At 39.8% G+C, this 26,764-nt stretch overlaps 7 protein-coding genes and 1 long non-coding RNA gene across 9 annotated transcripts in view; 7 read left to right on the forward strand and 1 right to left on the reverse strand.

Moving 5' to 3' along the window:
- The window catches only part of LOC105684332 (protein MON2 homolog), a 30,594-nt gene extending 22,023 nt beyond the window's left edge, over positions 1 to 8,571 (forward strand). Inside the window, exons 24-26 of one of the 2 annotated variants that reach the window (XM_048656076.1) lie at positions 7,797 to 7,945; positions 8,050 to 8,132; positions 8,245 to 8,571. In XM_048656076.1, the coding sequence (XP_048512033.1) occupies positions 7,797 to 7,945; positions 8,050 to 8,132; positions 8,245 to 8,414 (402 nt within the window). In that variant the 3' untranslated portion in view covers positions 8,415 to 8,571. The remainder of the gene's footprint in view (positions 1 to 7,796; positions 7,946 to 8,049; positions 8,133 to 8,244) is intronic. The other variant, XM_048656077.1, reaches the window with a different exon arrangement.
- A 1,882-nt stretch (positions 8,572 to 10,453) lies between these two features.
- On the reverse strand, positions 10,454 to 10,861 carry LOC125501110. Its single transcript, XR_007278608.1, has 2 exons — positions 10,657 to 10,861; positions 10,454 to 10,589 (listed from the first exon to the last, which is right to left on the reverse strand). It is a non-coding gene; the product is annotated as an uncharacterized LOC125501110 (long non-coding RNA).
- Positions 10,862 to 11,078: 217 nt separating this feature from the next.
- LOC125501105 lies at positions 11,079 to 12,269 on the forward strand. The gene is made up of 3 exons (XM_048656081.1): positions 11,079 to 11,320; positions 11,429 to 11,526; positions 11,659 to 12,269. The coding sequence occupies exons 1-3, from the start codon at positions 11,079 to 11,081 to the stop codon at positions 11,961 to 11,963; spliced, it is 645 nt and encodes a 214-aa protein (XP_048512038.1). The 3' UTR covers positions 11,964 to 12,269.
- A 1,747-nt stretch (positions 12,270 to 14,016) lies between these two features.
- On the forward strand, positions 14,017 to 15,207 carry LOC125501107. Its single transcript, XM_048656083.1, has 3 exons — positions 14,017 to 14,258; positions 14,367 to 14,464; positions 14,597 to 15,207. Exons 1-3 carry the CDS (start codon positions 14,017 to 14,019, stop codon positions 14,899 to 14,901), a joined length of 645 nt encoding a protein of 214 aa, XP_048512040.1. The 3' UTR covers positions 14,902 to 15,207.
- A 1,614-nt stretch (positions 15,208 to 16,821) lies between these two features.
- Positions 16,822 to 17,899, forward strand: LOC125501106. The gene is made up of 3 exons (XM_048656082.1): positions 16,822 to 17,079; positions 17,188 to 17,285; positions 17,418 to 17,899. The coding sequence occupies exons 1-3, from the start codon at positions 16,838 to 16,840 to the stop codon at positions 17,720 to 17,722; spliced, it is 645 nt and encodes a 214-aa protein (XP_048512039.1). The 5' UTR covers positions 16,822 to 16,837; the 3' UTR covers positions 17,723 to 17,899.
- Positions 17,900 to 19,580: 1,681 nt separating this feature from the next.
- Positions 19,581 to 20,642, forward strand: LOC125501103. The gene is made up of 3 exons (XM_048656079.1): positions 19,581 to 19,822; positions 19,931 to 20,028; positions 20,161 to 20,642. The coding sequence occupies exons 1-3, from the start codon at positions 19,581 to 19,583 to the stop codon at positions 20,463 to 20,465; spliced, it is 645 nt and encodes a 214-aa protein (XP_048512036.1). The 3' UTR covers positions 20,466 to 20,642.
- A 1,681-nt stretch (positions 20,643 to 22,323) lies between these two features.
- LOC125501102 lies at positions 22,324 to 23,514 on the forward strand. The gene is made up of 3 exons (XM_048656078.1): positions 22,324 to 22,565; positions 22,674 to 22,771; positions 22,904 to 23,514. The coding sequence occupies exons 1-3, from the start codon at positions 22,324 to 22,326 to the stop codon at positions 23,206 to 23,208; spliced, it is 645 nt and encodes a 214-aa protein (XP_048512035.1). The 3' UTR covers positions 23,209 to 23,514.
- Positions 23,515 to 25,183: 1,669 nt separating this feature from the next.
- On the forward strand, positions 25,184 to 26,374 carry LOC125501108. Its single transcript, XM_048656084.1, has 3 exons — positions 25,184 to 25,425; positions 25,534 to 25,631; positions 25,764 to 26,374. Exons 1-3 carry the CDS (start codon positions 25,184 to 25,186, stop codon positions 26,066 to 26,068), a joined length of 645 nt encoding a protein of 214 aa, XP_048512041.1. The 3' UTR covers positions 26,069 to 26,374.
- Positions 26,375 to 26,764: the final 390 nt, after the last annotated feature.

Consider the following 26,764-nt stretch of genomic DNA (forward strand, 5'->3'; position numbering starts at 1 on the left):
CTCGATACCCGGCGACTATTATGCTGGTGAGATTAACGTCTACCGATGACACCGTCGTCAGGATTGCATTCGAAAACGAACGCGCCGTGCAACACGCCGAAGAACGTTTTATCGACTGGTAGCTATAATTTTTAGGAATGAGTCAAATTTTTATTTTTGTTTTCTTAAAATTTTCAAATCACAGTAATCACGTGTCAACGTCGCGTAACATTGAAATTTATTCCAGGTACGAAAGTCAGGAAGTTGATGAGACGTCAAAGTTCAAATCGATCGATATATATATGAACTATTCACCCTGCTGCGGGAATTCAGAGGGAAAACAAGGTATGTAAATCCAGTCGATAATTTATTGGTGAATCTTGCAAAGTGAACGTGTGAATTTTCTTCGCTCACTCGGCGCGATTGTTATCTTCGTTATTTGTTCGTAATTAATCGTTTTCATCGTTATCGATGCAGGTTGCGCTTCAAGATTGAAGGATTGGTTGGAGGACAAGGAATTCAAGGTTGCGATTTACTACGCTTGGTTTTACATCAATTTTTATGAAAATTCGAATAAGCTCGCTTACGTGAACGCCTTGAACGAATTGGTGAACGAGAGACAAGTTCCGGTGTTGAAAATCACCAACGAAATTTTCCAATCCTTGTGTACCGAATGTTCTGTTGATGTGGACGTAAACTGCAGTTACGACGAAAAATTGCAGTACGGCAATGAGGGGCTCGAGAGGCAAATTCATAGCGTGCCCAACTTGGAGGCGGAGTAGCTGACAAATTTTTCGAAATCGATGTTCTGCCATTTTTAGTTTCCCGACGAAGTCGAACAGATTTGTGTAGAAGTAGCAATCGCTATGACGTGCTCAACTGTTCTAGAAATAGGGCTCTCGCGTAGAAGATTTTGATAACCTTTCATTGGGTAGTGAATAACACAAGTTTAAAATGATCATGCGAAAAATGAGATCGACAATCTGATGACGAAACCAAAAACGTAGCGCTGTTCTCCGTTGTGAAATCAAAAATTAGTGCCAAGTATCAGAACTTGATTAGTATCCAAATATAATGATATGATGATATCCATGAAGACTTTAATGATGAGAATTCACCATCGAATTGATAAGAAATTTTCCAATTCTACAGTGCGCCAAACTGTCCTTGCGGGACGTTGAGACGTACCTCGGCGCCACGCCGCAGATGTGTATAATACAGCAAAACGCACAATGAACTATGTGCGGTAGGTCAAGCGGTATTTACAGCGAGATACAAAGGAACGAAGATAACTTACAATTAGTTCTAACTTGATGTAGTGCAACTGCGTTCGTGCGCGCAAACAGTTTTGCTCATCGATCGTTTGCGTTCGTGCGCGCAAACATTTGTGCTCAACGGTCGTTTGCGTTTGTGCGCGCAAACAGTTTTGCTCATCGATCGTTTGCGTTCGTGCGCGCAAACAGTTTCGCTCATCGATCGTTTGCGTTCGTGCGCGCAAACAGTTTCGCTCATCGATCGTTTGCAACAAACTCGAATTTTTGTCGTATAAGTCGCGGCTGTATTGTACATATATTAAATTTGATCAGTTACAAAAATTTTCTAGTATAATTATGTAATCAGACAGTTTTATATACTTAACAATCACATTGTTTATAATATCCCCTTGATCTTCGCCGATGTAACCATATATTGATAGTAATAATGATAATAACAAAAATAATGTGGGAGCATTGAATGATGTAATTGCAATTGCGTGTAAATATAATAAAGGTATTGACAAAAAAACTCTTTATATCTTCTTGTATTTTTAGATTTTCCTCTTATATCTTGTCCGGCTAATTTTATGACAAAACTGAAAGATGTACAGTGTGCAGGTTACCGGTGCGGTATTTTATGCTAGAAAGTGTTTTTTTTTTTTGTTTTTTTTTTTTTTTTCCTCTTGAAATTGCAATTGATGCGACTTCTCGTTATCAGATTATCATCGTTATCGATCGATGCATTAATTTCATCTCAAACCGACCAATTATTGGAATCGACCCCTTTCGATTTGGATGAATTCCTTCTGGGAGTTCCCTGCCGAAGGTAAGAAGACAAATCTTTTGTTTTGAACGTTGGATGAAATTCAAAATTTTATTCATACCATAAGCTAAAGTTTTTGGGGGGCTGGACGCTGTAAGAAAAAATCAACTTGGTGAGTAACGGACACTCCGTTCGTCGGTTATACCATGCACTGTTTGCAAAAGCGTGGACAATGCGGTTTTCCTTACGATTGAAAAAGCAAAACCAATTAGCGACTGACACCGCTTGCCTTCCGGCACTGCCCGACTCTTCTGCGGCAAGATAAGAACGTGCCGATGACCGTTATCTCCGCTAACAGGTTTGTCACAGGCACGATGAATTACCTACATGTGCAAGTGCGTTATTATATGGGTGGTCAAAGGATTTCCTTGTTACATCTCAAATTGCGCATGTATTCTATTCGACTCCGTTTTTTTTATTACATCATCGGAGCATTTTTCATGCACATAAGATGCGTCATACTTTGCTAGACGGTATATATAAATGATACCGAGCGTAATGAACGATTTAGTCTGTTTGCATTTTCAAGCACCAAGTCGAATCATGGATTTTTCAGAGTCGCATTCAGATAATTTGATAAACCGATTTTTCGAAGCTTGCTGCGATCCTCGATACCCGGCGACTATTATGCTGGTGAGATTAACGTCTACCGATGACACCGTCGTCAGGATTGCATTCGAAAACGAACGCGCCGTGCAACACGCCGAAGAACGTTTTATCGACTGGTAGCTATAATTTTTAGGAATGAGTCAAATTTTTATTTTTGTTTTCTTAAAATTTTCAAATCACAGTAATCACGTGTCAACGTCGCGTAACATTGAAATTTATTCCAGGTACGAAAGTCAGGAAGTTGATGAGACGTCAAAGTTCAAATCGATCGATATATATATGAACTATTCACCCTGCTGCGGGAATTCAGAGGGAAAACAAGGTATGTAAATCCAGTCGATAATTTATTGGTGAATCTTGCAAAGTGAACGTGTGAATTTTCTTCGCTCACTCGGCGCGATTGTTATCTTCGTTATTTGTTCGTAATTAATCGTTTTCATCGTTATCGATGCAGGTTGCGCTTCAAGATTGAAGGATTGGTTGGAGGACAAGGAATTCAAGGTTGCGATTTACTACGCTTGGTTTTACATCAATTTTTATGAAAATTCGAATAAGCTCGCTTACGTGAACGCCTTGAACGAATTGGTGAACGAGAGACAAGTTCCGGTGTTGAAAATCACCAACGAAATTTTCCAATCCTTGTGTACCGAATGTTCTGTTGATGTGGACGTAAACTGCAGTTACGACGAAAAATTGCAGTACGGCAATGAGGGGCTCGAGAGGCAAATTCATAGCGTGCCCAACTTGGAGGCGGAGTAGCTGACAAATTTTTCGAAATCGATGTTCTGCCATTTTTAGTTTCCCGACGAAGTCGAACAGATTTGTGTAGAAGTAGCAATCGCTATGACGTGCTCAACTGTTCTAGAAATAGGGCTCTCGCGTAGAAGATTTTGATAACCTTTCATTGGGTAGTGAATAACACAAGTTTAAAATGATCATGCGAAAAATGAGATCGACAATCTGATGACGAAACCAAAAACGTAGCGCTGTTCTCCGTTGTGAAATCAAAAATTAGTGCCAAGTATCAGAACTTGATTAGTATCCAAATATAATGATATGATGATATCCATGGAGACTTTAATGATGAGAATTCACCATCGAATTGATAAGAAATTTTCCAATTCTACAGTGCGCCAAACTGTCCTTGCGGGACGTTGAGACGTACCTCGGCGCCACGCCGCAGATGTGTATAATACAGCAAAACGCACAATGAACTATGTGCGGTAGGTCAAGCGGTATTTACAGCGAGATACAAAGGAACGAAGATAACTTACAATTAGTTCTAACTTGATGTAGTGCAACTGCGTTCGTGCGCGCGAACAGTTTTGCTCATCGATCGTTTGCGTTCGTGCGCGCAAACATTTGTGCTCAACGGTCGTTTGCGTTTGTGCGCGCAAACAGTTTTGCTCATCGATCGTTTGCGTTCGTGCGCGCAAACAGTTTCGCTCATCGATCGTTTGCGTTCGTGCGCGCAAACAGTTTCGCTCATCGATCGTTTGCGTTCGTGCGCGCAAACACATTTGCTCATCGATCGTTTGCGTTCGTGCGCGCAAACAGTTTCGCTCATCGATCGTTTGCGTTCGTGCGCGCAAACACATTTGCTCATCGATCGTTTGCGTTCGTGCGCGCTAACACTTTTGCTCATCGATCGTTTGCGTTCGTACGCGCAAACAGTTTCGCTCATCGATCGTTTGCAACAAACTCGAATTTTTGTCGTATAAGTCGCGGCTGTATTGTACATATATTAAATTTGATCAGTTACAAAAATTTTCTAGTATAATTATGTAATCAGACAGTTTTATATACTTAACAATCACATTGTTTATAATATCCCCTTGATCTTCGCCGATGTAACCATATATTGATAGTAATAATGATAATAACAAAAATAATGTGGGAGCATTGAATGATGTAATTGCAATTGCGTGTAAATATAATAAAGGTATTGACAAAAAAACTCTTTATATCTTCTTGTATTTTTAGATTTTCCTCTTATATCTTGTCCGGCTAATTTTATGACAAAACTGAAAGATGTACAGTGTGCAGGTTACCGGTGCGGTATTTTATGCTAGAAAGTGTTTTTTTTTTTGTTTTTTTTTTTTTTTTCCTCTTGAAATTGCAATCGATGCGACTTCTCGTTATCAGATTATCATCGTTATCGATCGATGCATTAATTTCATCTCAAACCGACCAATTATTGGAATCGACCCCTTTCGATTTGGATGAATTCCTTCTGGGAGTTCCCTGCCGAAGGTAAGAAGACAAATCTTTTGTTTTGAACGTTGGATGAAATTCAAAATTTTATTCATACCATAAGCTAAAGTTTTTGGGGGGCTGGACGCTGTAAGAAAAAATCAACTTGGTGAGTAACGGACACTCCGTTCGTCGGTTATACCATGCACTGTTTGCAAAAGCGTGGACAATGCGGTTTTCCTTACGATTGAAAAAGCAAAACCAATTAGCGACTGACACCGCTTGCCTTCCGGCACTGCCCGACTCTTCTGCGGCAAGATAAGAACGTGCCGATGACCGTTATCTCCGCTAACAGGTTTGTCACAGGCACGATGAATTACCTACATGTGCAAGTGCGTTATTATATGGGTGGTCAAAGGATTTCCTTGTTACATCTCAAATTGCGCATGTATTCTATTCGACTCCGTTTTTTTTATTACATCATCGGAGCATTTTTCATGCACATAAGATGCGTCATACTTTGCTAGACGGTATATATAAATGATACCGAGCGTAATGAACGATTTAGTCTGTTTGCATTTTCAAGCACCAAGTCGAATCATGGATTTTTCAGAGTCGCATTCAGATAATTTGATAAACCGATTTTTCGAAGCTTGCTGCGATCCTCGATACCCGGCGACTATTATGCTGGTGAGATTAACGTCTACCGATGACACCGTCGTCAGGATTGCATTCGAAAACGAACGCGCCGTGCAACACGCCGAAGAACGTTTTATCGACTGGTAGCTATAATTTTTAGGAATGAGTCAAATTTTTATTTTTGTTTTCTTAAAATTTTCAAATCACAGTAATCACGTGTCAACGTCGCGTAACATTGAAATTTATTCCAGGTACGAAAGTCAGGAAGTTGATGAGACGTCAAAGTTCAAATCGATCGATATATATATGAACTATTCACCCTGCTGCGGGAATTCAGAGGGAAAACAAGGTATGTAAATCCAGTCGATAATTTATTGGTGAATCTTGCAAAGTGAACGTGTGAATTTTCTTCGCTCACTCGGCGCGATTGTTATCTTCGTTATTTGTTCGTAATTAATCGTTTTCATCGTTATCGATGCAGGTTGCGCTTCAAGATTGAAGGATTGGTTGGAGGACAAGGAATTCAAGGTTGCGATTTACTACGCTTGGTTTTACATCAATTTTTATGAAAATTCGAATAAGCTCGCTTACGTGAACGCCTTGAACGAATTGGTGAACGAGAGACAAGTTCCGGTGTTGAAAATCACCAACGAAATTTTCCAATCCTTGTGTACCGAATGTTCTGTTGATGTGGACGTAAACTGCAGTTACGACGAAAAATTGCAGTACGGCAATGAGGGGCTCGAGAGGCAAATTCATAGCGTGCCCAACTTGGAGGCGGAGTAGCTGACAAATTTTTCGAAATCGATGTTCTGCCATTTTTAGTTTCCCGACGAAGTCGAACAGATTTGTGTAGAAGTAGCAATCGCTATGACGTGCTCAACTGTTCTAGAAATAGGGCTCTCGCGTAGAAGATTTTGATAACCTTTCATTGGGTAGTGAATAACACAAGTTTAAAATGATCATGCGAAAAATGAGATCGACAATCTGATGACGAAACCAAAAACGTAGCGCTGTTCTCCGTTGTGAAATCAAAAATTAGTGCCAAGTATCAGAACTTGATTAGTATCCAAATATAATGATATGATGATATCCATGAAGACTTTAATGATGAGAATTCACCATCGAATTGATAAGAAATTTTCCAATTCTACAGTGCGCCAAACTGTCCTTGCGGGACGTTGAGACGTACCTCGGCGCCACGCCGCAGATGTGTATAATACAGCAAAACGCACAATGAACTATGTGCGGTAGGTCAAGCGGTATTTACAGCGAGATACAAAGGAACGAAGATAACTTACAATTAGTTCTAACTTGATGTAGTGCAACTGCGTTCGTGCGCGCAAACAGTTTTGCTCATCGATCGATTGCGTTCGTGCGCGCAAACATTTGTGCTCAACGGTCGTTTGCGTTTGTGCGCGCAAACAGTTTTGCTCATCGATCGTTTGCGTTCGTGCGCGCAAACAGTTTCGCTCATCGATCGTTTGCGTTCGTGCGCGCAAACACATTTGCTCATCGATCGTTTGCGTTCGTGCGCGCAAACAGTTTCGCTCATCGATCGTTTGCGTTCGTACGCGCAAACAGTTTCGCTCATCGATCGTTTGCGTTCGTGCGCGCAAACAGTTTCGCTCATCGATCGTTTGCAACAAACTCGAATTTTTGTCGTATAAGTCGCGGCTGTATTGTACATATATTAAATTTGATCAGTTACAAAAATTTTCTAGTATAATTATGTAATCAGACAGTTTTATATACTGAACAATCACATTGTTTATAATATCCCCTTGATCTTCGCCGATGTAACCATATATTGATAGTAATAATGATAATAACAAAAATAATGTGGGAGCATTGAATGATGTAATTGCAATTGCGTGTAAATATAATAAAGGTATTGACGGAAAAACTCTTTATATCTTCTTGTATTTTTAGATTTTCCTCTTATATCTTGTCCGGCTAATTTTATGACAAAACTGAAAGATGTACAGTGTGCAGGTTACCGGTGCGGTATTTTATGCTAGAAAGTGTTTTTTTTTTTTTTTTTTTTTTTTTTTTTTCCTCTTGAAATTGCAATTGATGCGACTTCTCGTTATCAGATTATCATCGTTATCGATCGATGCATTAATTTCATCTCAAACCGACCAATTATTGGAATCGACCCCTTTCGATTTGGATGAATTCCTTCTGGGAGTTCCCTGCCGAAGGTAAGAAGACAAATCTTTTGTTTTGAACGTTGGATGAAATTCAAAATTTTATTCATACCATAAGCTAAAGTTTTTGGGGGGCTGAACAATGAGATACAAACCTCCAGCAAGGAGGGTACGGAAACCGACGAAGGAGGGGTAGCCGGGCGGTTGGCCGTCACCGCTCTTTTACACAGGTTCCAAGAGGTGCTGCGACGTTACATCGAGGACGAGAGACGCAGCGGTAAATGCCCTCTGCCAAGGTAATGTAGGCCTTACCCCCCTTCCCCGCGTTATCGAACTCCTCGAATTACCGTGAATAACGTTTACCGTGTTTATAAGTGTTGATTATCAAACGGTTTTCTAGATACAGATTGTCGGAAATATCATTCGTATTGAAAGCGGTAGCTACCCTGGTGGTGTCCTTGAAAAAGGCTCCCCCTAACAAGGGTAAGCATTCGGTCTATGATACAAATATACATTGCATGTATGTATGCGCGTCTGGCTCGTTGAATTGAAAACCCAAGTCAAAGTGGCATTTTTATTTATTTTTTTCACCTAGTCGATCGATCGGTCTGGGAGCAACTGATAGGCTTGTATCCCTATCTGGTCGAATGTACCGTGGCCACGGCTTCGGGCCAGGTTTCACGTTCCCTGCGAGAAGCTCTGCTCCAGTACCACGATCTGCTGCGATCACCCACCAGTAATTTACCAACGACAAACGGCGTTTGACCGGCAAACTCCTTTGGGAATAACGATCGTCGGGATACCTATTCGTATTTGTACACGGAGTGAGTATAAATTCTTTACTTGAATATCGCCTATCAACGAACATTCCTAAAAGTGCGAATTAGAATACGATGTTGATTTTTATCACACGGTTTGTTAAGGGGTAAAACAAATATATGTATATATATATATACTACACAGACTGGACAACGTGAAATTGCGCACCCCATTTGCACATGCGCGATCGTCGGCATTTGTTTCACAGCTGTCAAATACAAGGAACTAACCTGAACTTTTCGACGAGTGTATTTCTGTCTACATTTAATTAATCTCATTCAATTTTATTCCATCTAACTTATCTGTGTCTGGTTTTGTGTCGCATTATTCACCTGACACACCATACCTCAGTCACATTCAAATACGGCGATCTCAGCTGTATTGGCGATCGACAATTTGACAGCTGAAGCTGAAATCTGAGGCTGTTGGTACAACACGCTAGCAGCTGACAAATTCGACCGTCGTTTTGATTCGCGCTTGCGCACAAAAATTGGGTGCGCAATTTCACCTTGTCCGCTCTGTATATATATATCTGTATTCGCAATTTTCATACATGTTTATACATATTACCGCAGACACAGTACCATTTTTATAGAACTTTAGCGGTCCCGTCTATATAAGGCTTTATGATAACGAAAGACGATAGGTTTTTCCGGTCGTTGACACGACGAACAAGTTCGATGAATAATTTTCAGTGATTATCGTGAATATTATTTTAAATATGATGTAATATTACGTGACAGTTGTTGAAACGGCAACAAAAAAAATCCCACAACCCGTTCGTCGATATTTTAATAGACATTGTTACACCCCATCCCAGTTTTATACTATATGTATACTCAGTCATAGGCTATAATCAAAACCGGTATATCGAATGAATAGTTGAAATGGTATCGAACCGCTGATTAAACGATGTTTTGGAAAAGAGAAAAACACAAAAAAGAAATGAAAAAAAACTATTCCGTAGTCTGTCGCAAAACTAAGTAGGTAATAATTTTCGAATTGATCAAACGTCGAGTCGCTTTATTGAATGTAAAGAATTTATACTATTTTTAGACGACCGAAAGGAGTTTAATTTTTTTCTTTCTTCACCTACCTCGATTCATCATTGATTTCCTTTTTCTATTCTCGTCGGTAACAAGTAATTTTATTTTATTCTTTTCCTCAAAAGATCACAGATAGTAACCGTACGTATGGAAACCTTTGTAGATAAAAATAAAGAAAGTGTGAAGAAAACAGAACTAAAGGAATAAATCAAATAGCTAGTAATTTTAATCGTGATTATAAAAAATTATAAACCACAGAAGCAACCGCTGTAACAATAATAGCAACGGCAACAACGGTAAAACGGCGCTTCATTACCGGGTTACAAAATTTTCCAGAGCATAAATAGCCGGCAAAAGCAGAGACAGTGCAATAATGGAAAATATATATCAAAAATTAATTATGTATAAGGTACATTACTGTAAATAAACTACAGTGTTTACTATCAAACGAAAATAAGCGGAAAAAAAAACAACAACAACAACAACAACAACAGAGAAACGACAAAATTTTAACATAATGAATGAAACAAACTCGAATTTTTGTCGTATAAGTCGCGGCTGTATTGTACATATATTAAATTTGATCAGTTACAAAAATTTTCTAGTATAATTATGTAATTAGACAGTTTTATATACTTAACAATCACATTGTTTATAATATCCCCTTGATCTTCGCCGATGTAACCATATATTGATAGTAATAATGATAATAACAAAAATAATGTGGGAGCATTGAATGATGTAATTGCAATTGCGTGTAAATATAATAAAGGTATTGACGAAAAAACTCTTTATATCTTCTTGTATTTTTAGATTTTCCTCTTATATCTTGTCCGGCTAATTTTATGACAAAACTGAAAGATGTACAGTGTGCAGGTTACCGGTGCGGTATTTTATGCTAGAAAGTGTTTTTTTTTTTTGTTTTTTTTTTTTTTTTCTTCTTGAAATTGCAATTGATGCGACTTCTCGTTATCAGATTATCATCGTTATCGATCGATGCATTAATTTCATCTCAAACCGACCAATTATTGGAATCGACCCCTTTCGATTTGGATGAATTCCTTCTGGGAGTTCCCTGCCGAAGGTAAGAAGACAAATCTTTTGTTTTGAACGTTGGATGAAATTCAAAATTTTATTCATACCATAAGCTAAAGTTTTTGGGGGGCTGGACGCTGTAAGAAAAAATCAACTTGGTGAGTAACGGACACTCCGTTCGTCGGTTATACCATGCACTGTTTGCAAAAGCGTGGACAATGCGGTTTTCCTTACGATTGAAAAAGCAAAACCAATTAGCGACTGACACCGCTTGCCTTCCGGCACTGCCCGACTCTTCTGCGGCAAAATAAGAACGTGCCGATGACCGTTATCTTCGCTAACAGGTTTGTCACAGGCACGATGAATTACCTACACGTGCAAGTGCGTTATTATATGGGTGATCAAAGGATTTCCTTGTTACATCTCAAATTGCGCATGTATTCTATTCGACTCCGTTTTTTTTATTACATCATCGGAGCATTTTTCATGCACATACGATGCGTCATACTTTGCTAGACGGTATATATAAATGATACCGAGCGTAATGAACGATTTAGTCTGTTTGCATTTTCAAGCACCAAGTCGAATCATGGATTTTTCAGAGTCGCATTCAGATAATTTGATAAACCGATTTTTCGAAGCTTGCTGCGATCCTCGATACCCGGCGACTATTATGCTGGTGAGATTAACGTCTACCGATGACACCGTCGTCAGGATTGCATTCGAAAACGAACGCGCCGTGCAACACGCCGAAGAACGTTTTATCGACTGGTAGCTATAATTTTTAGGAATGAGTCAAATTTTTATTTTTGTTTTCTTAAAATTTTCAAATCACAGTAATCACGTGTCAACGTCGCGTAACATTGAAATTTATTCCAGGTACGAAAGTCAGGAAGTTGATGAGACGTCAAAGTTCAAATCGATCGATATATATATGAACTATTCACCCTGCTGCGGGAATTCAGAGGGAAAACAAGGTATGTAAATCCAGTCGATAATTTATTGGTGAATCTTGCAAAGTGAACGTGTGAATTTTCTTCGCTCACTCGGCGCGATTGTTATCTTCGTTATTTGTTCGTAATTAATCGTTTTCATCGTTATCGATGCAGGTTGCGCTTCAAGATTGAAGGATTGGTTGGAGGACAAGGAATTCAAGGTTGCGATTTACTACGCTTGGTTTTACATCAATTTTTATGAAAATTCGAATAAGCTCGCTTACGTGAACGCCTTGAACGAATTGGTGAACGAGAGACAAGTTCCGGTGTTGAAAATCACCAACGAAATTTTCCAATCCTTGTGTACCGAATGTTCTGTTGATGTGGACGTAAACTGCAGTTACGACGAAAAATTGCAGTACGGCAATGAGGGGCTCGAGAGGCAAATTCATAGCGTGCCCAACTTGGAGGCGGAGTAGCTGACAAATTTTTCGAAATCGATGTTCTGCCATTTTTAGTTTCCCGACGAAGTCGAACAGATTTGTGTAGAAGTAGCAATCGCTATGACGTGCTCAACTGTTCTAGAAATAGGGCTCTCGCGTAGAAGATTTTGATAACCTTTCATTGGGTAGTGAATAACACAAGTTTAAAATGATCATGCGAAAAATGAGATCGACAATCTGATGACGAAACCAAAAACGTAGCGCTGTTCTCCGTTGTGAAATCAAAAATTAGTGCCAAGTATCAGAACTTGATTAGTATCCAAATATAATGATATGATGATATCCATGAAGACTTTAATGATGAGAATTCACCATCGAATTGATAAGAAATTTTCCAATTCTACAGTGCGCCAAACTGTCCTTGCGGGACGTTGAGACGTACCTCGGCGCCACGCCGCAGATGTGTATAAAACAGCAAAACGCACAATGAACTATGTGCGGTAGGTCAAGCGGTATTTACAGCGAGATACAAAGGAACGAAGATAACTTACAATTAGTTCTAACTTGATGTAGTGCAACTGCGTTCGTGCGCGCAAACAGTTTTGCTCATCGATCGTTTGCGTTCGTGCGCGCAAACATTTGTGCTCAACGGTCGTTTGCGTTTGTGCGCGCAAACAGTTTTGCTCATCGATCGTTTGCGTTCGTGCGCGCAAACAGTTTCGCTCATCGATCGTTTGCGTTCGTGCGCGCAAACAGTTTCGCTCATCGATCGTTTGCGTTCGTGCGCGCAAACAGTTTTGCTCATCGATCGTTTGCGTTCGTGCGCGCAAACAGTTTCGCTCATCGATCGTTTGCGTTCGTGCGCGCAAACAGTTTCGCTCATCGATCGTTTGCGTTCGTACGCGCAAACAGTTTCGCTCATCGATCGTTTGCGTTCGTGCGCGCAAACACATTTGCTCATTGATCGTTTGCGTTCGTGCGCGCTAACACTTTTGCTCATCGATCGTTTGCGTTCGTACGCGCAAACAGTTTCGCTCATCGATCGTTTGCAACAAACTCGAATTTTTGTCGTATAAGTCGCGGCTGTATTGTACATATATTAAATTTGATCAGTTACAAAAATTTTCTAGTATAATTATGTAATCAGACAGTTTTATATACTTAACAATCACATTGTTTATAATATCCCCTTGATCTTCGCCGATGTAACCATATATTGATAGTAATAATGATAATAACAAAAATAATGTGGGAGCATTGAATGATGTAATTGCAATTGCGTGTAAATATAATAAAGGTATTGACAAAAAAACTCTTTATATCTTCTTGTATTTTTAGATTTTCCTCTTATATCTTGTCCGGCTAATTTTATGACAAAACTGAAAGATGTACAGTGTGCAGGTTACCGGTGCGGTATTTTATGCTAGAAAGTGTTTTTTTTTTTTGTTTTTTTTTTTTTTTTCCTCTTGAAATTGCAATTGATGCGACTTCTCGTTATCAGATTATCATCGTTATCGATCGATGCATTAATTTCATCTCAAACCGACCAATTATTGGAATCGACCCCTTTCGATTTGGATGAATTCCTTCTGGGAGTTCCCTGCCGAAGGTAAGAAGACAAATCTTTTGTTTTGAACGTTGGATGAAATTCAAAATTTTATTCATACCATAAGCTAAAGTTTTTGGGGGGCTGGACGCTGTAAGAAAAAATCAACTTGGTGAGTAACGGACACTCCGTTCGTCGGTTATACCATGCACTGTTTGCAAAAGCGTGGACAATGCGGTTTTCCTTACGATTGAAAAAGCAAAACCAATTAGCGACTGACACCGCTTGCCTTCCGGCACTGCCCGACTCTTCTGCGGTAAGATAAGAACGTGCCGATGACCGTTATCTTCGCTAACAGGTTTGTCACAGGCACGATGAATTACCTACATGTGCAAGTGCGTTATTATATGGGTGGTCAAAGGATTTCCTTGTTACATCTCAAATTGCGCATGTATTCTATTCGACTCCGTTTTTTTTATTACATCATCGGAGCATTTTTCATGCACATAAGATGCGTCATACTTTGCTAGACGGTATATATAAATGATACCGAGCGTAATGAACGATTTAGTCTGTTTGCATTTTCAAGCACCAAGTCGAATCATGGATTTTTCAGAGTCGCATTCAGATAATTTGATAAACCGATTTTTCGATGCTTGCTGCGATCCTCGATACCCGGCGACTATTATGCTGGTGAGATTAACGTCTACCGATGACACCGTCGTCAGGATTGCATTTGAAAACGAACGCGCCGTGCAACACGCCGAAGAACGTTTTATCGACTGGTAGCTATAATTTTTAGGAATGAGTCAAATTTTTATTTTTGTTTTCTTAAAATTTCCAAATCACAGTAATCACGTGTCAACGTCGCGTAACATTGAAATTTATTCCAGGTACGAAAGTCAGGAAGTTGATGAGACGTCAAAGTTCAAATCGATTTATATATATATGAACTATTCACCCTGCTGCGGGAATTCAGAGGGAAAACAAGGTATGTAAATCCAGTCGATAATTTATTGGTGAATCTTGCAAAGTGAACGTGTGAATTTTCTTCGCTCACCCGGCGCGATTGTTATCTTCGTTATTTGTTCGTAATTAATCGTTTTCATCGTTATCGATGCAGGTTGCGCTTCAAGATTGAAGGATTGGTTGGAGGACAAGGAATTCAAGGTTGCGATTTACTACGCTTGGTTTTACATCAATTTTTATGAAAATTCGAATAAGCTCGCTTACGTGAACGCCTTGAACGAATTGGTGAACGAGAGACAAGTTCCGGTGTTGAAAATCACCAACGAAATTTTCCAATCCTTGTGTACCGAATGTTCTGTTGATGTGGACGTAAACTGCAGTTACGACGAAAAATTGCAGTACGGCAATGAGGGGCTCGAGAGGCAAATTCATAGCGTGCCCAACTTGGAGGCGGAGTAGCTGACAAATTTTTCGAAATCGATGTTCTGCCATTTTTAGTTTCCCGACGAAGTCGAACAGATTTGTGTAGAAGAAGCAATCGCTATGACGTGCTCAACTGTTCTAGAAATAGGGCTCTCGCGTAGAAGATTTTGATAACCTTTCATTGGGTAGTGAATAACACAAGTTTAAAATGATCATGCGGAAAATGAGATCGACAATCTGATGACGAAACCAAAAACGTAGCGCTGTTCTCCGTTGTGAAATAAAAAATTAGTGCCAAGTATCAGAACTTGATTAGTATCCAAATATAATGATATGATGATATCCATGAAGACTTTAATGATGAGAATTCACCATCGAATTGATAAGAAATTTTCCAATTCTACAGTGCGCCAAACTGTCCTTGCGGGACGTTGAGACGTACCTCGGCGCCACGCCGCAGATGTGTATAATACAGCAAAACGCACAATGAACTATGTGCGGTAGGTCAAGCGGTATTTACAGCGAGATACAAAGGAACGAAGATAACTTACAATTAGTTCTAACTTGATGTAGTGCAACTGCGTTCGTGCGCGCAAACAGTTTTGCTCATCGATCGTTTGCGTTCGTGCGCGCAAACAGTTTCGCTCATCGATCGTTTGCGTCCGTGCGCGCAAACAGTTTCGCTCATCGATCGTTTGCGTTCGTGCGCGCAAACAGTTTTGCTCATCGATCGTTTGCGTTCGTGCGCGCAAACAGTTTCGCTCATCGATCGTTTGCGTTCGTGCGCGCAAACAGTTTCGCTCATCGATCGTTTGCGTTCGTACGCGCAAACAGTTTCGCTCATCGATCGTTTGCGTTCGTGCGCGCAAACACTTTTGCTCATCGATCGTTTGCGTTCGTGCGCGCAAACAGTTTCGCTCATCGATCGTTTGCAACAAACTCGAATTTTTGTCGTATAAGTCGCGGCTGTATTGTACATATATTAAATTTGATCAGTTACAAAAATTTTCTAGTATAATTATGTAATCAGACAGTTTTATATACTTAACAATCACATTGTTTATAATATCCCCTTGATCTTCGCCGATGTAACCATATATTGATAGTAATAATGATAATAACAAAAATAATGTGGGAGCATTGAATGATGTAATTGCAATTGCGTGTTAATATAATAATGGTATTGACAAAAAAACTCTTTATATCTTCTTGTATTTTTAGATTTTCCTCTTATATCTTGTCCGGCTAATTTTATGACAAAACTGAAAGATGTACAGTGTGCAGGTTACCGGTGCGGTATTTTATGCTAGAAAGTGTTTTTTTTTTTTGTTTTTTTTTTTTTTTTCCTCTTGAAATTGCAATTGATGCGACTTCTCGTTATCAGATTATCATCGTTATCGATCGATGCATTAATTTCATCTCAAACCGACCAATTATTGGAATCGACCCCTTTCGATTTGGATGAATTCCTTCTGGGAGTTCCCTGCCGAAGGTAAGAAGACAAATCTTTTGTTTTGAACGTTGGATGAAATTCAAAATTTTATTCATACCATAAGCTAAAGTTTTTGGGGGGCTGGACGCTGTAAGAAAAAATCAACTTGGTGAGTAACGGACACTCCGTTCGTCGGTTATACCATGCACTGTTTGCAAAAGCGTGGACAATGCGGTTTTCCTTACGATTGAAAAAGCAAAACCAATTAGCGACTGACACCGCTTGCCTTCCGGCACTGCCCGACTCTTCTGCGGCAAGATAAGAACGTGCCGATGACCGTTATCTTCGCTAACAGGTTTGTCACAGGCACGATGAATTACCTACATGTGCAAGTGCGTTATTATATGGGTGGTCAAAGGATTTCCTTGTTACATCTCAAATTGCGCATGTATTCTATTCGACTCCGTTTTTTTAATTACATCATCGGAGCATTTTTCATGCACATAAGATGCGTCATACTTTGCTAGACGGTATATATAAATGATACCGAGCGTAATGAACGATTTAGTCTGTTTGCATTTTCAAGCACCAAGTCGAATCATGGATTTTTCAGAGTCGCATTCAGATAATTTGATAAACCGATTTTTCGAAGCTTGCTGCGATCCTCGATACCCGGCGACTATTATGCTGGTGAGATTAACGTCTACCGATGACACCGTCGTCAGGATTGCATTCGAAAACGAACGCGCCGTGCAACACGCCGAAGAACGTTTTATCGACTGGTAGCTATAATTTTTAGGAATGAGTCAAATTTTTATTTTTGTTTTCTCAAAATTTTCAAATCACAGTAATCACGTGTCAACGTCGCGTAACATTGAAATTTATTCCAGGTACGAAAGTCAGGAAGTTGATGAGACGTCAAAGTTCAAATCGATCGATATATATATGAACTATTCACCCTGCTGCGGGAATTCAGAGGGAAAACAAGGTATGTAAATCCAGTCGATAATTTATTGGTGAATCTTGCAAAGTGAACGTGTGAATTTTCTTCGCTCACTCGGCGCTAATGTTATCTTCGTTATTTGTTCGTAATTAATCGTTTTCATCGTTATCGATGCAGGTTGCGCTTCAAGATTGAAGGATTGGTTGGAGGACAAGGAATTCAAGGTTGCGATTTACTACGCTTGGTTTTACATCAATTTTTATGAAAATTCGAATAAGCTCGCTTACGTGAACGCCTTGAACGAATTGGTGAACGAGAGACAAGTTCCGGTGTTGAAAATCACCAACGAAATTTTCCAATCCTTGTGTACCGAATGTTCTGTTGATGTGGACGTAAACTGCAGTTACGACGAAAAATTGCAGTACGGCAATGAGGGGCTCGAGAGGCAAATTCATAGCGTGCCCAACTTGGAGGCGGAGTAGCTGACAAATTTTTCGAAATCGATGTTCTGCCATTTTTAGTTTCCCGACGAAGTCGAACAGATTTGTGTAGAAGTAGCAATCGCTATGACGTGCTCAACTGTTCTAGAAATAGGGCTCTCGCGTAGAAGATTTTGATAACCTTTCATTGGGTAGTGAATAACACAAGTTTAAAATGATCATGCGAAAAATGAGATCGACAATCTGATGACGAAACCAAAAACGTAGCGCTGTTCTCCGTTGTGAAATCAAAAATTAGTGCCAAGTATCAGAACTTGATGAGTATCCAAATATAATGATATGATGATATCCATGAAGACTTTAATAATGAGAATTCACCATCGAATTGATAAGAAATTTTCCAATTCTACAGTGCGCCAAACTGTCCTTGCGGGACGTTGAGACGTACCTCGGCGCCACGCCGCAGATGTGTATAATACAGCAAAACGCACAATGAACTATGTGCGGTAGGTCAAGCGGTATTTACAGCGAGATACAAAGGAACGAAGATAACTTACAATTAGTTCTAACTTGATGTAGTGCAACTGCGTTCGTGCGCGCAAACAGTTTTGCTCATCGATCGTTTGCGTTCGTGCGCGCAAACATTTGTGCTCAACGGTCGTTTGCGTTTGTGCGCGCAAACAGTTTTGCTCAACGGTCGTTTGCGTTCGTGCGCGCAAACAGTTTCGCTCATCGATCGTTTGCGTTCGTGCGCGCAAACACATTTGCTCATCGATCGTTTGCGTTCGTGCGCGCAAACACATTTGCTCATCGATCGTTTGCGTTCGTACGCGCAAACAGTTTCGCTCATCGATCGTTTGCAACAAACTCGAATTTTTGTCGTATAAGTCGCGGCTGTATTGTACATATATTAAATTTGATCAGTTACAAAAATTTTCTAGTATAATTATGTAATCAGACAGTTTTATATACTTAACAATCACATTGTTTATAATATCCCCTTGATCTTCGCCGATGTAACCATATATTGATAGTAATAATGATAATAACAAAAATAATGTGGGAGCATTGAATGATGTAATTGCAATTGCGTGTAAATATAATAAAGGTATTGACGAAAAAACTCTTTATATCTTCTTGTATTTTTAGATTTTCCTCTTATATCTTGTCCGGCTAATTTTATGACAAAACTGAAAGATGTACAGTGTGCAGGTTACCGGTGCGGTATTTTATGCTAGAAAGTGTTTTTTTTTTTTGTTTTTTTTTTTTTTTTCCTCTTGAAATTGCAATTGATGCGACTTCTCGTTATCAGATTATCATCGTTATCGATCGATGCATTAATTTCATCTCAAACCGACCAATTATTGGAATCGACCCCTTTCGATTTGGATGAATTCCTTCTGGGAGTTCCCTGCCGAAGGTAAGAAGACAAATCTTTTGTTTTGAACGTTGGATGAAATTCAAAATTTTATTCATACCATAAGCTAAAGTTTTTGGGGGGCTGGACGCTGTAAGAAAAAATCAACTTGGTGAGTAACGGACACTCCGTTCGTCGGTTATACCATGCACTGTTTGCAAAAGCGTGGACAATGCGGTTTTCCTTACGATTGAAAAAGCAAAACCAATTAGCGACTGACACCGCTTGCCTTCCGGCACTGCCCGACTCTTCTGCGGCAAGATAAGAACGTGCCGATGACCGTTATCTTCGCTAACAGGTTTGTCACAGGCACGATGAATTACCTACATGTGCAAGTGCGTTATTATATGGGTGGTCAAAGGATTTCCTTGTTACATCTCAAATTGCGCATGTATTCTATTCGACTCCGTTTTTTTTATTACATCATCGGAGCATTTTTCATGCACATAAGATGCGTCATACTTTGCTAGACGGTATATATAAATGATACCGAGCGTAATGAACGATTTAGTCTGTTTGCATTTTCAAGCACCAAGTCGAATCATGGATTTTTCAGAGTCGCATTCAGATAATTTGATAAACCGATTTTTCGAAGCTTGCTGCGATCCTCGATACCCGGCGACTATTATGCTGGTGAGATTAACGTCTACCGATGACACCGTCGTCAGGATTGCATTCGAAAACGAACGCGCCGTGCAACACGCCGAAGAACGTTTTATCGACTGGTAGCTATAATTTTTAGGAATGAGTCAAATTTTTATTTTTGTTTTCTTAAAATTTTCAAATCACAGTAATCACGTGTCAACGTCGCGTAACATTGAAATTTATTCCAGGTACGAAAGTCAGGAAGTTGATGAGACGTCAAAGTTCAAATCGATCGATATATATATGAACTATTCACCCTGCTGCGGGAATTCAGAGGGAAAACAAGGTATGTAAATCCAGTCGATAATTTATTGGTGAATCTTGCAAAGTGAACGTGTGAATTTTCTTCGCTCACTCGGCGCTAATGTTATCTTCGTTATTTGTTCGTAATTAATCGTTTTCATCGTGATCGATGCAGGTTGCGCTTCAAGATTGAAGGATTGGTTGGAGGACAAGGAATTCAAGGTTGCGATTTACTACGCTTGGTTTTACATCAATTTTTATGAAAATTCGAATAAGCTCGCTTACGTGAACGCCTTGAACGAATTGGTGAACGAGAGACAAGTTCCGGTGTTGAAAATCACCAACGAAATTTTCCAATCCTTGTGTACCGAATGTTCTGTTGATGTGGACGTAAACTGCAGTTACGACGAAAAATTGCAGTACGGCAATGAGGGGCTCGAGAGGCAAATTCATAGCGTGCCCAACTTGGAGGCGGAGTAGCTGACAAATTTTTCGAAATCGATGTTCTGCCATTTTTAGTTTCCCGACGAAGTCGAACAGATTTGTGTAGAAGTAGCAATCGCTATGACGTGCTCAACTGTTCTAGAAATAGGGCTCTCGCGTAGAAGATTTTGATAACCTTTCATTGGGTAGTGAATAACACAAGTTTAAAATGATCATGCGAAAAATGAGATCGACAATCTGATGACGAAACCAAAAACGTAGCGCTGTTCTCCGTTGTGAAATCAAAAATTAGTGCCAAGTATCAGAACTTGATGAGTATCCAAATATAATGATATGATGATATCCATGAAGACTTTAATAATGAGAATTCACCATCGAATTGATAAGAAATTTTCCAATTCTACAGTGCGCCAAACTGTCCTTGCGGGACGTTGAGACGTACCTCGGCGCCACGCCGCAGATGTGTATAATACAGCAAAACGCACAATGAACTATGTGCGGTAGGTCAAGCGGTATTTACAGCGAGATACAAAGGAACGAAGATAACTTACAATTAGTTCTAACTTGATGTAGTGCAACTGCGTTCGTGCGCGCAAACAGTTTTGCTCATCGATCGTTTGCGTTCGTGCGCGCAAACATTTGTGCTCAACGGTCGTTTGCGTTTGTGCGCGCAAACAGTTTTGCTCAACGGTCGTTTGCGTTCGTGCGCGCAAACAGTTTCGCTCATCGATCGTTTGCGTTCGTGCGCGCAAACACATTTGCTCATCGATCGTTTGCGTTCGTGCGCGCAAACACATTTGCTCATCGATCGTTTGCGTTCGTACGCGCAAACAGTTTCGCTCATCGATCGTTTGCAACAAACTCGAATTTTTGTCGTATAAGTCGCGGCTGTATTGTACATATATTAAATTTGATCAGTTACAAAAATTTTCTAGTATAATTATGTAATCAGACAGTTTTATATACTTAACAATCACATTGTTTATAATATCCCCTTGATCTTCGCCGATGTAACCATATATTGATAGTAATAATGATAATAACAAAAATAATGTGGGAGCATTGAATGATGTAATTGCAATTGCGTGTAAATATAATAAAGGTATTGACGAAAAAACTCTTTATATCTTCTTGTATTTTTAGATTTTCCTCTTATATCTTGTCCGGCTAATTTTATGACAAAACTGAAAGATGTACAGTGTGCAGGTTACCGGTGCGGTATTTTATGCTAGAAAGTGTTTTTTTTTTTTGTTTTTTTTTTTTTTTTCCTCTTGAAATTGCAATTGATGCGACTTCTCGTTATCAGATTATCATCGTTATCGATCGATGCATTAATTTCATCTCAAACCGACCAATTATTGGAATCGACCCCTTTCGATTTGGATGAATTCCTTCTGGGAGTTCCCTGCCGAAGGTAAGAAGACAAATCTTTTGTTTTGAACGTTGGATGAAATTCAAAATTTTATTCATACCATAAGCTAAAGTTTTTGGGGGGCTGGACGCTGTAAGAAAAAATCAACTTGGTGAGTAACGGACACTCCGTTCGTCGGTTATACCGTGCACTGTTTGCAAAAGCGTGGACAATGCGGTTTTCCTTACGATTGAAAAAGCAAAACCAATTAGCGACTGACACCGCTTGCCTTCCGGCACTGCCCGACTCTTCTGCGGCAAGATAAGAACGTGCCGATGACCGTTATCTTCGCTAACAGGTTTGTCACAGGCACGATGAATTACCTACATGTGCAAGTGCGTTATTATATGGGTGGTCAAAGGATTTCCTTGTTACATCTCAAATTGCGCATGTATTCTATTCGACTCCGTTTTTTTTATTACATCATCGGAGCATTTTTCATGCACATACGATGCGTCATACTTTGCTAGACGGTATATATAAATGATACCGAGCGTAATGAACGATTTAGTCTGTTTGCATTTTCAAGCACCAAGTCGAATCATGGATTTTTCAGAGTCGCATTCAGATAATTTGATAAACCGATTTTTCGAAGCTTGCTGCGATCCTCGATACCCGGCGACTATTATGCTGGTGAGATTAACGTCTACCGATGACACCGTCGTCAGGATTGCATTCGAAAACGAACGCGCCGTGCAACACGCCGAAGAACGTTTTATCGACTGGTAGCTATAATTTTTAGGAATGAGTCAAATTTTTATTTTTGTTTTCTTAAAATTTTCAAATCACAGTAATCACGTGTCAACGTCGCGTAACATTGAAATTTATTCCAGGTACGAAAGTCAGGAAGTTGATGAGACGTCAAAGTTCAAATCGATCGATATATATATGAACTATTCACCCTGCTGCGGGAATTCAGAGGGAAAACAAGGTATGTAAATCCAGTCGATAATTTATTGGTGAATCTTGCAAAGTGAACGTGTGAATTTTCTTCGCTCACTCGGCGCTAATGTTATCTTCGTTATTTGTTCGTAATTAATCGTTTTCATCGTTATCGATGCAGGTTGCGCTTCAAGATTGAAGGATTGGTTGGAGGACAAGGAATTCAAGGTTGCGATTTACTACGCTTGGTTTTACATCAATTTTTATGAAAATTCGAATAAGCTCGCTTACGTGAACGCCTTGAACGAATTGGTGAACGAGAGACAAGTTCCGGTGTTGAAAATCACCAACGAAATTTTCCAATCCTTGTGTACCGAATGTTCTGTTGATGTGGACGTAAACTGCAGTTACGACGAAAAATTGCAGTACGGCAATGAGGGGCTCGAGAGGCAAATTCATAGCGTGCCCAACTTGGAGGCGGAGTAGCTGACAAATTTTTCGAAATCGATGTTCTGCCATTTTTAGTTTCCCGACGAAGTCGAACAGATTTGTGTAGAAGTAGCAATCGCTATGACGTGCTCAACTGTTCTAGAAATAGGGCTCTCGCGTAGAAGATTTTGATAACCTTTCATTGGGTAGTGAATAACACAAGTTTAAAATGATCATGCGAAAAATGAGATCGACAATCTGATGACGAAACCAAAAACGTAGCGCTGTTCTCCGTTGTGAAATCAAAAATTAGTGCCAAGTATCAGAACTTGATTAGTATCCAAATATAATGATATGATGATATCCATGAAGACTTTAATGATGAGAATTCACCATCGAATTGATAAGAAATTTTCCAATTCTACAGTGCGCCAAACTGTCCTTGCGGGACGTTGAGACGTACCTCGGCGCCACGCCGCAGATGTGTATAATACAGCAAAACGCACAATGAACTATGTGCGGTAGGTCAAGCGGTATTTACAGCGAGATACAAAGGAACGAAGATAACTTACAATTAGTTCTAACTTGATGTAGTGCAACTGCGTTCGTGCGCGCAAACAGTTTTGCTCATCGATCGATTGCGTTCGTGCGCGCAAACATTTGTGCTCAACGGTCGTTTGCGTTTGTGCGCGCAAACAGTTTTGCTCATCGATCGTTTGCGTTCGTGCGCGCAAACAGTTTCGCTCATCGATCGTTTGCGTTCGTGCGCGCAAACAGTTTTGCTCATCGATCGTTTGCGTTCGTGCGCGCAAACAGTTTCGCTCATCGATCGTTTGCGTTCGTGCGCGCAAACACATTTGCTCATCGATCGTTTGCGTTCGTGCGCGCAAACAGTTTCGCTCATCGATCGTTTGCGTTCGTACGCGCAAACAGTTTCGCTCATCGATCGTTTGCGTTCGTGCGCGCAAACAGTTTCGCTCATCGATCGTTTGCAACAAACTCGAATTTTTGTCGTATAAGTCGCGGCTGTATTGTACATATATTAAATTTGATCAGTTACAAAAATTTTCTAGTATAATTATGTAATCAGACAGTTTTATATACTTAACAATCACATTGTTTATAATATCCCCTTGATCTTCGCCGATGTAACCATATATTGATAGTAATAATGATAATAACAAAAATAATGTGGGAGCATTGAATGATGTAATTGCAATTGCGTGTAAATATAATAAAGGTATTGACAAAAAAACTCTTTATATCTTCTTGTATTTTTAGATTTTCCTCTTATATCTTGTCCGGCTAATTTTATGACAAAACTGAAAGATGTACAGTGTGCAGGTTACCGGTGCGGTATTTTATGCTAGAAAGTGTTTTTTTTTTTTGTTTTTTTTTTTTTTTTCCTCTTGAAATTGCAATTGATGCGACTTCTCGTTATCAGATTATCATCGTTATCGATCGATGCATTAATTTCATCTCAAACCGACCAATTATTGGAATCGACCCCTTTCGATTTGGATGAATTCCTTCTGGGAGTTCCCTGCCGAAGGTAAGAAGACAAATCTTTTGTTTTGAACGTTGGATGAAATTCAAAATTTTATTCATACCATAAGCTAAAGTTTTTGGGGGGCTGGACGCTGTAAGAAAAAATCAACTTGGTGAGTAACGGACACTCCGTTCGTCGGTTATACCATGCACTGTTTGCAAAAGCGTGGACAATGCGGTTTTCCTTACGATTGAAAAAGCAAAACCAATTAGCGACTGACACCGCTTGCCTTCCGGCACTGCCCGACTCTTCTGCGGCAAGATAAGAACGTGCCGATGACCGTTATCTTCGCTAACAGGTTTGTCACAGGCACGATGAATTACCTACATGTGCAAGTGCGTTATTATATGGGTGGTCAAAGGATTTCCTTGTTACATCTCAAATTGCGCATGTATTCTATTCGACTCCGTTTTTTTTATTACATCATCGGAGCATTTTTCATGCACATACGATGCGTCATACTTTGCTAGACGGTATATATAAATGATACCGAGCGTAATGAACGATTTAGTCTGTTTGCATTTTCAAGCACCAAGTCGAATCATGGATTTTTCAGAGTCGCATTCAGATAATTTGATAAACCGATTTTTCGAAGCTTGCTGCGATCCTCGATACCCGGCGACTATTATGCTGGTGAGATTAACGTCTACCGATGACACCGTCGTCAGGATTGCATTCGAAAACGAACGCGCCGTGCAACACGCCGAAGAACGTTTTATCGACTGGTAGCTATAATTTTTAGGAATGAGTCAAATTTTTATTTTTGTTTTCTTAAAATTTTCAAATCACAGTAATCACGTGTCAACGTCGCGTAACATTGAAATTTATTCCAGGTACGAAAGTCAGGAAGTTGATGAGACGTCAAAGTTCAAATCGATCGATATATATATGAACTATTCACCCTGCTGCGGGAATTCAGAGGGAAAACAAGGTATGTAAATCCAGTCGATAATTTATTGGTGAATCTTGCAAAGTGAACGTGTGAATTTTCTTCGCTCACTCGGCGCGATTGTTATCTTCGTTATTTGTTCGTAATTAATCGTTTTCATCGTTATCGATGCAGGTTGCACTTCAAGATTGAAGGATTGGTTGGAGGACAAGGAATTCAAGGTTGCGATTTACTACGCTTGGTTTTACATCAATTTTTATGAAAATTCGAATAAGCTCGCTTACGTGAACGCCTTGAACGAATTGGTGAACGAGAGACAAGTTCCGGTGTTGAAAATCACCAACGAAATTTTCCAATCCTTGTGTACCGAATGTTCTGTTGATGTGGACGTAAACTGCAGTTACGACGAAAAATTGCAGTACGGCAATGAGGGGCTCGAGAGGCAAATTCATAGCGTGCCCAACTTGGAGGCGGAGTAGCTGACAAATTTTTCGAAATCGATGTTCTGCCATTTTTAGTTTCCCGACGAAGTCGAACAGATTTGTGTAGAAGTAGCAATCGCTATGACGTGCTCAACTGTTCTAGAAATAGGGCTCTCGCGTAGAAGATTTTGATAACCTTTCATTGGGTAGTGAATAACACAAGTTTAAAATGATCATGCGAAAAATGAGATCGACAATCTGATGACGAAACCAAAAACGTAGCGCTGTTCTCCGTTGTGAAATCAAAAATTAGTGCCAAGTATCAGAACTTGATTAGTATCCAAATATAATGATATGATGATATCCATGAAGACTTTAATGATGAGAATTCACCATCGAATTGATAAGAAATTTTCCAATTCTACAGTGCGCCAAACTGTCCTTGCGGGACGTTGAGACGTACCTCGGCGCCACGCCGCAGATGTGTATAATACAGCAAAACGCACAATGAACTATGTGCGGTAGGTCAAGCGGTATTTACAGCGAGATACAAAGGAACGAAGATAACTTACAATTAGTTCTAACTTGATGTAGTGCAACTGCGTTCGTGCGCGCAAACAGTTTTGCTCATCGATCGATTGCGTTCGTGCGCGCAAACATTTGTGCTCAACGGTCGTTTGCGTTTGTGCGCGCAAACAGTTTTGCTCATCGATCGTTTGCGTTCGTGCGCGCAAACAGTTTCGCTCATCGATC

Source organism: Athalia rosae, chromosome 5 (genome assembly GCF_917208135.1).
Source record: "Athalia rosae chromosome 5, iyAthRosa1.1, whole genome shotgun sequence".
Taxonomy (NCBI): domain Eukaryota; kingdom Metazoa; phylum Arthropoda; class Insecta; order Hymenoptera; family Athaliidae; genus Athalia; species Athalia rosae.

Bases quoted from the DNA above. Each gene is read 5' to 3' on its own strand.
- LOC125501105 (XM_048656081.1), top strand. From the start codon at position 11,079: ATGATACCGAGCGTAATGAACGATTTAGTCTGTTTGCATTTTCAAGCA. The intron at 11,321-11,428 runs GTAGCTATAATT...AATTTATTCCAG, and splicing joins GAAGAACGTTTTATCGACTG to GTACGAAAGTCAGGAAGTTG. The intron at 11,527-11,658 runs GTATGTAAATCC...TTATCGATGCAG, and splicing joins GAATTCAGAGGGAAAACAAG to GTTGCGCTTCAAGATTGAAG.
- LOC125501107 (XM_048656083.1), top strand. From the start codon at position 14,017: ATGATACCGAGCGTAATGAACGATTTAGTCTGTTTGCATTTTCAAGCA. The intron at 14,259-14,366 runs GTAGCTATAATT...AATTTATTCCAG, and splicing joins GAAGAACGTTTTATCGACTG to GTACGAAAGTCAGGAAGTTG. The intron at 14,465-14,596 runs GTATGTAAATCC...TTATCGATGCAG, and splicing joins GAATTCAGAGGGAAAACAAG to GTTGCGCTTCAAGATTGAAG.
- LOC125501106 (XM_048656082.1), top strand. From the start codon at position 16,838: ATGATACCGAGCGTAATGAACGATTTAGTCTGTTTGCATTTTCAAGCA. The intron at 17,080-17,187 runs GTAGCTATAATT...AATTTATTCCAG, and splicing joins GAAGAACGTTTTATCGACTG to GTACGAAAGTCAGGAAGTTG. The intron at 17,286-17,417 runs GTATGTAAATCC...TTATCGATGCAG, and splicing joins GAATTCAGAGGGAAAACAAG to GTTGCGCTTCAAGATTGAAG.
- LOC125501103 (XM_048656079.1), top strand. From the start codon at position 19,581: ATGATACCGAGCGTAATGAACGATTTAGTCTGTTTGCATTTTCAAGCA. The intron at 19,823-19,930 runs GTAGCTATAATT...AATTTATTCCAG, and splicing joins GAAGAACGTTTTATCGACTG to GTACGAAAGTCAGGAAGTTG. The intron at 20,029-20,160 runs GTATGTAAATCC...TGATCGATGCAG, and splicing joins GAATTCAGAGGGAAAACAAG to GTTGCGCTTCAAGATTGAAG.
- LOC125501102 (XM_048656078.1), top strand. From the start codon at position 22,324: ATGATACCGAGCGTAATGAACGATTTAGTCTGTTTGCATTTTCAAGCA. The intron at 22,566-22,673 runs GTAGCTATAATT...AATTTATTCCAG, and splicing joins GAAGAACGTTTTATCGACTG to GTACGAAAGTCAGGAAGTTG. The intron at 22,772-22,903 runs GTATGTAAATCC...TTATCGATGCAG, and splicing joins GAATTCAGAGGGAAAACAAG to GTTGCGCTTCAAGATTGAAG.
- LOC125501108 (XM_048656084.1), top strand. From the start codon at position 25,184: ATGATACCGAGCGTAATGAACGATTTAGTCTGTTTGCATTTTCAAGCA. The intron at 25,426-25,533 runs GTAGCTATAATT...AATTTATTCCAG, and splicing joins GAAGAACGTTTTATCGACTG to GTACGAAAGTCAGGAAGTTG. The intron at 25,632-25,763 runs GTATGTAAATCC...TTATCGATGCAG, and splicing joins GAATTCAGAGGGAAAACAAG to GTTGCACTTCAAGATTGAAG.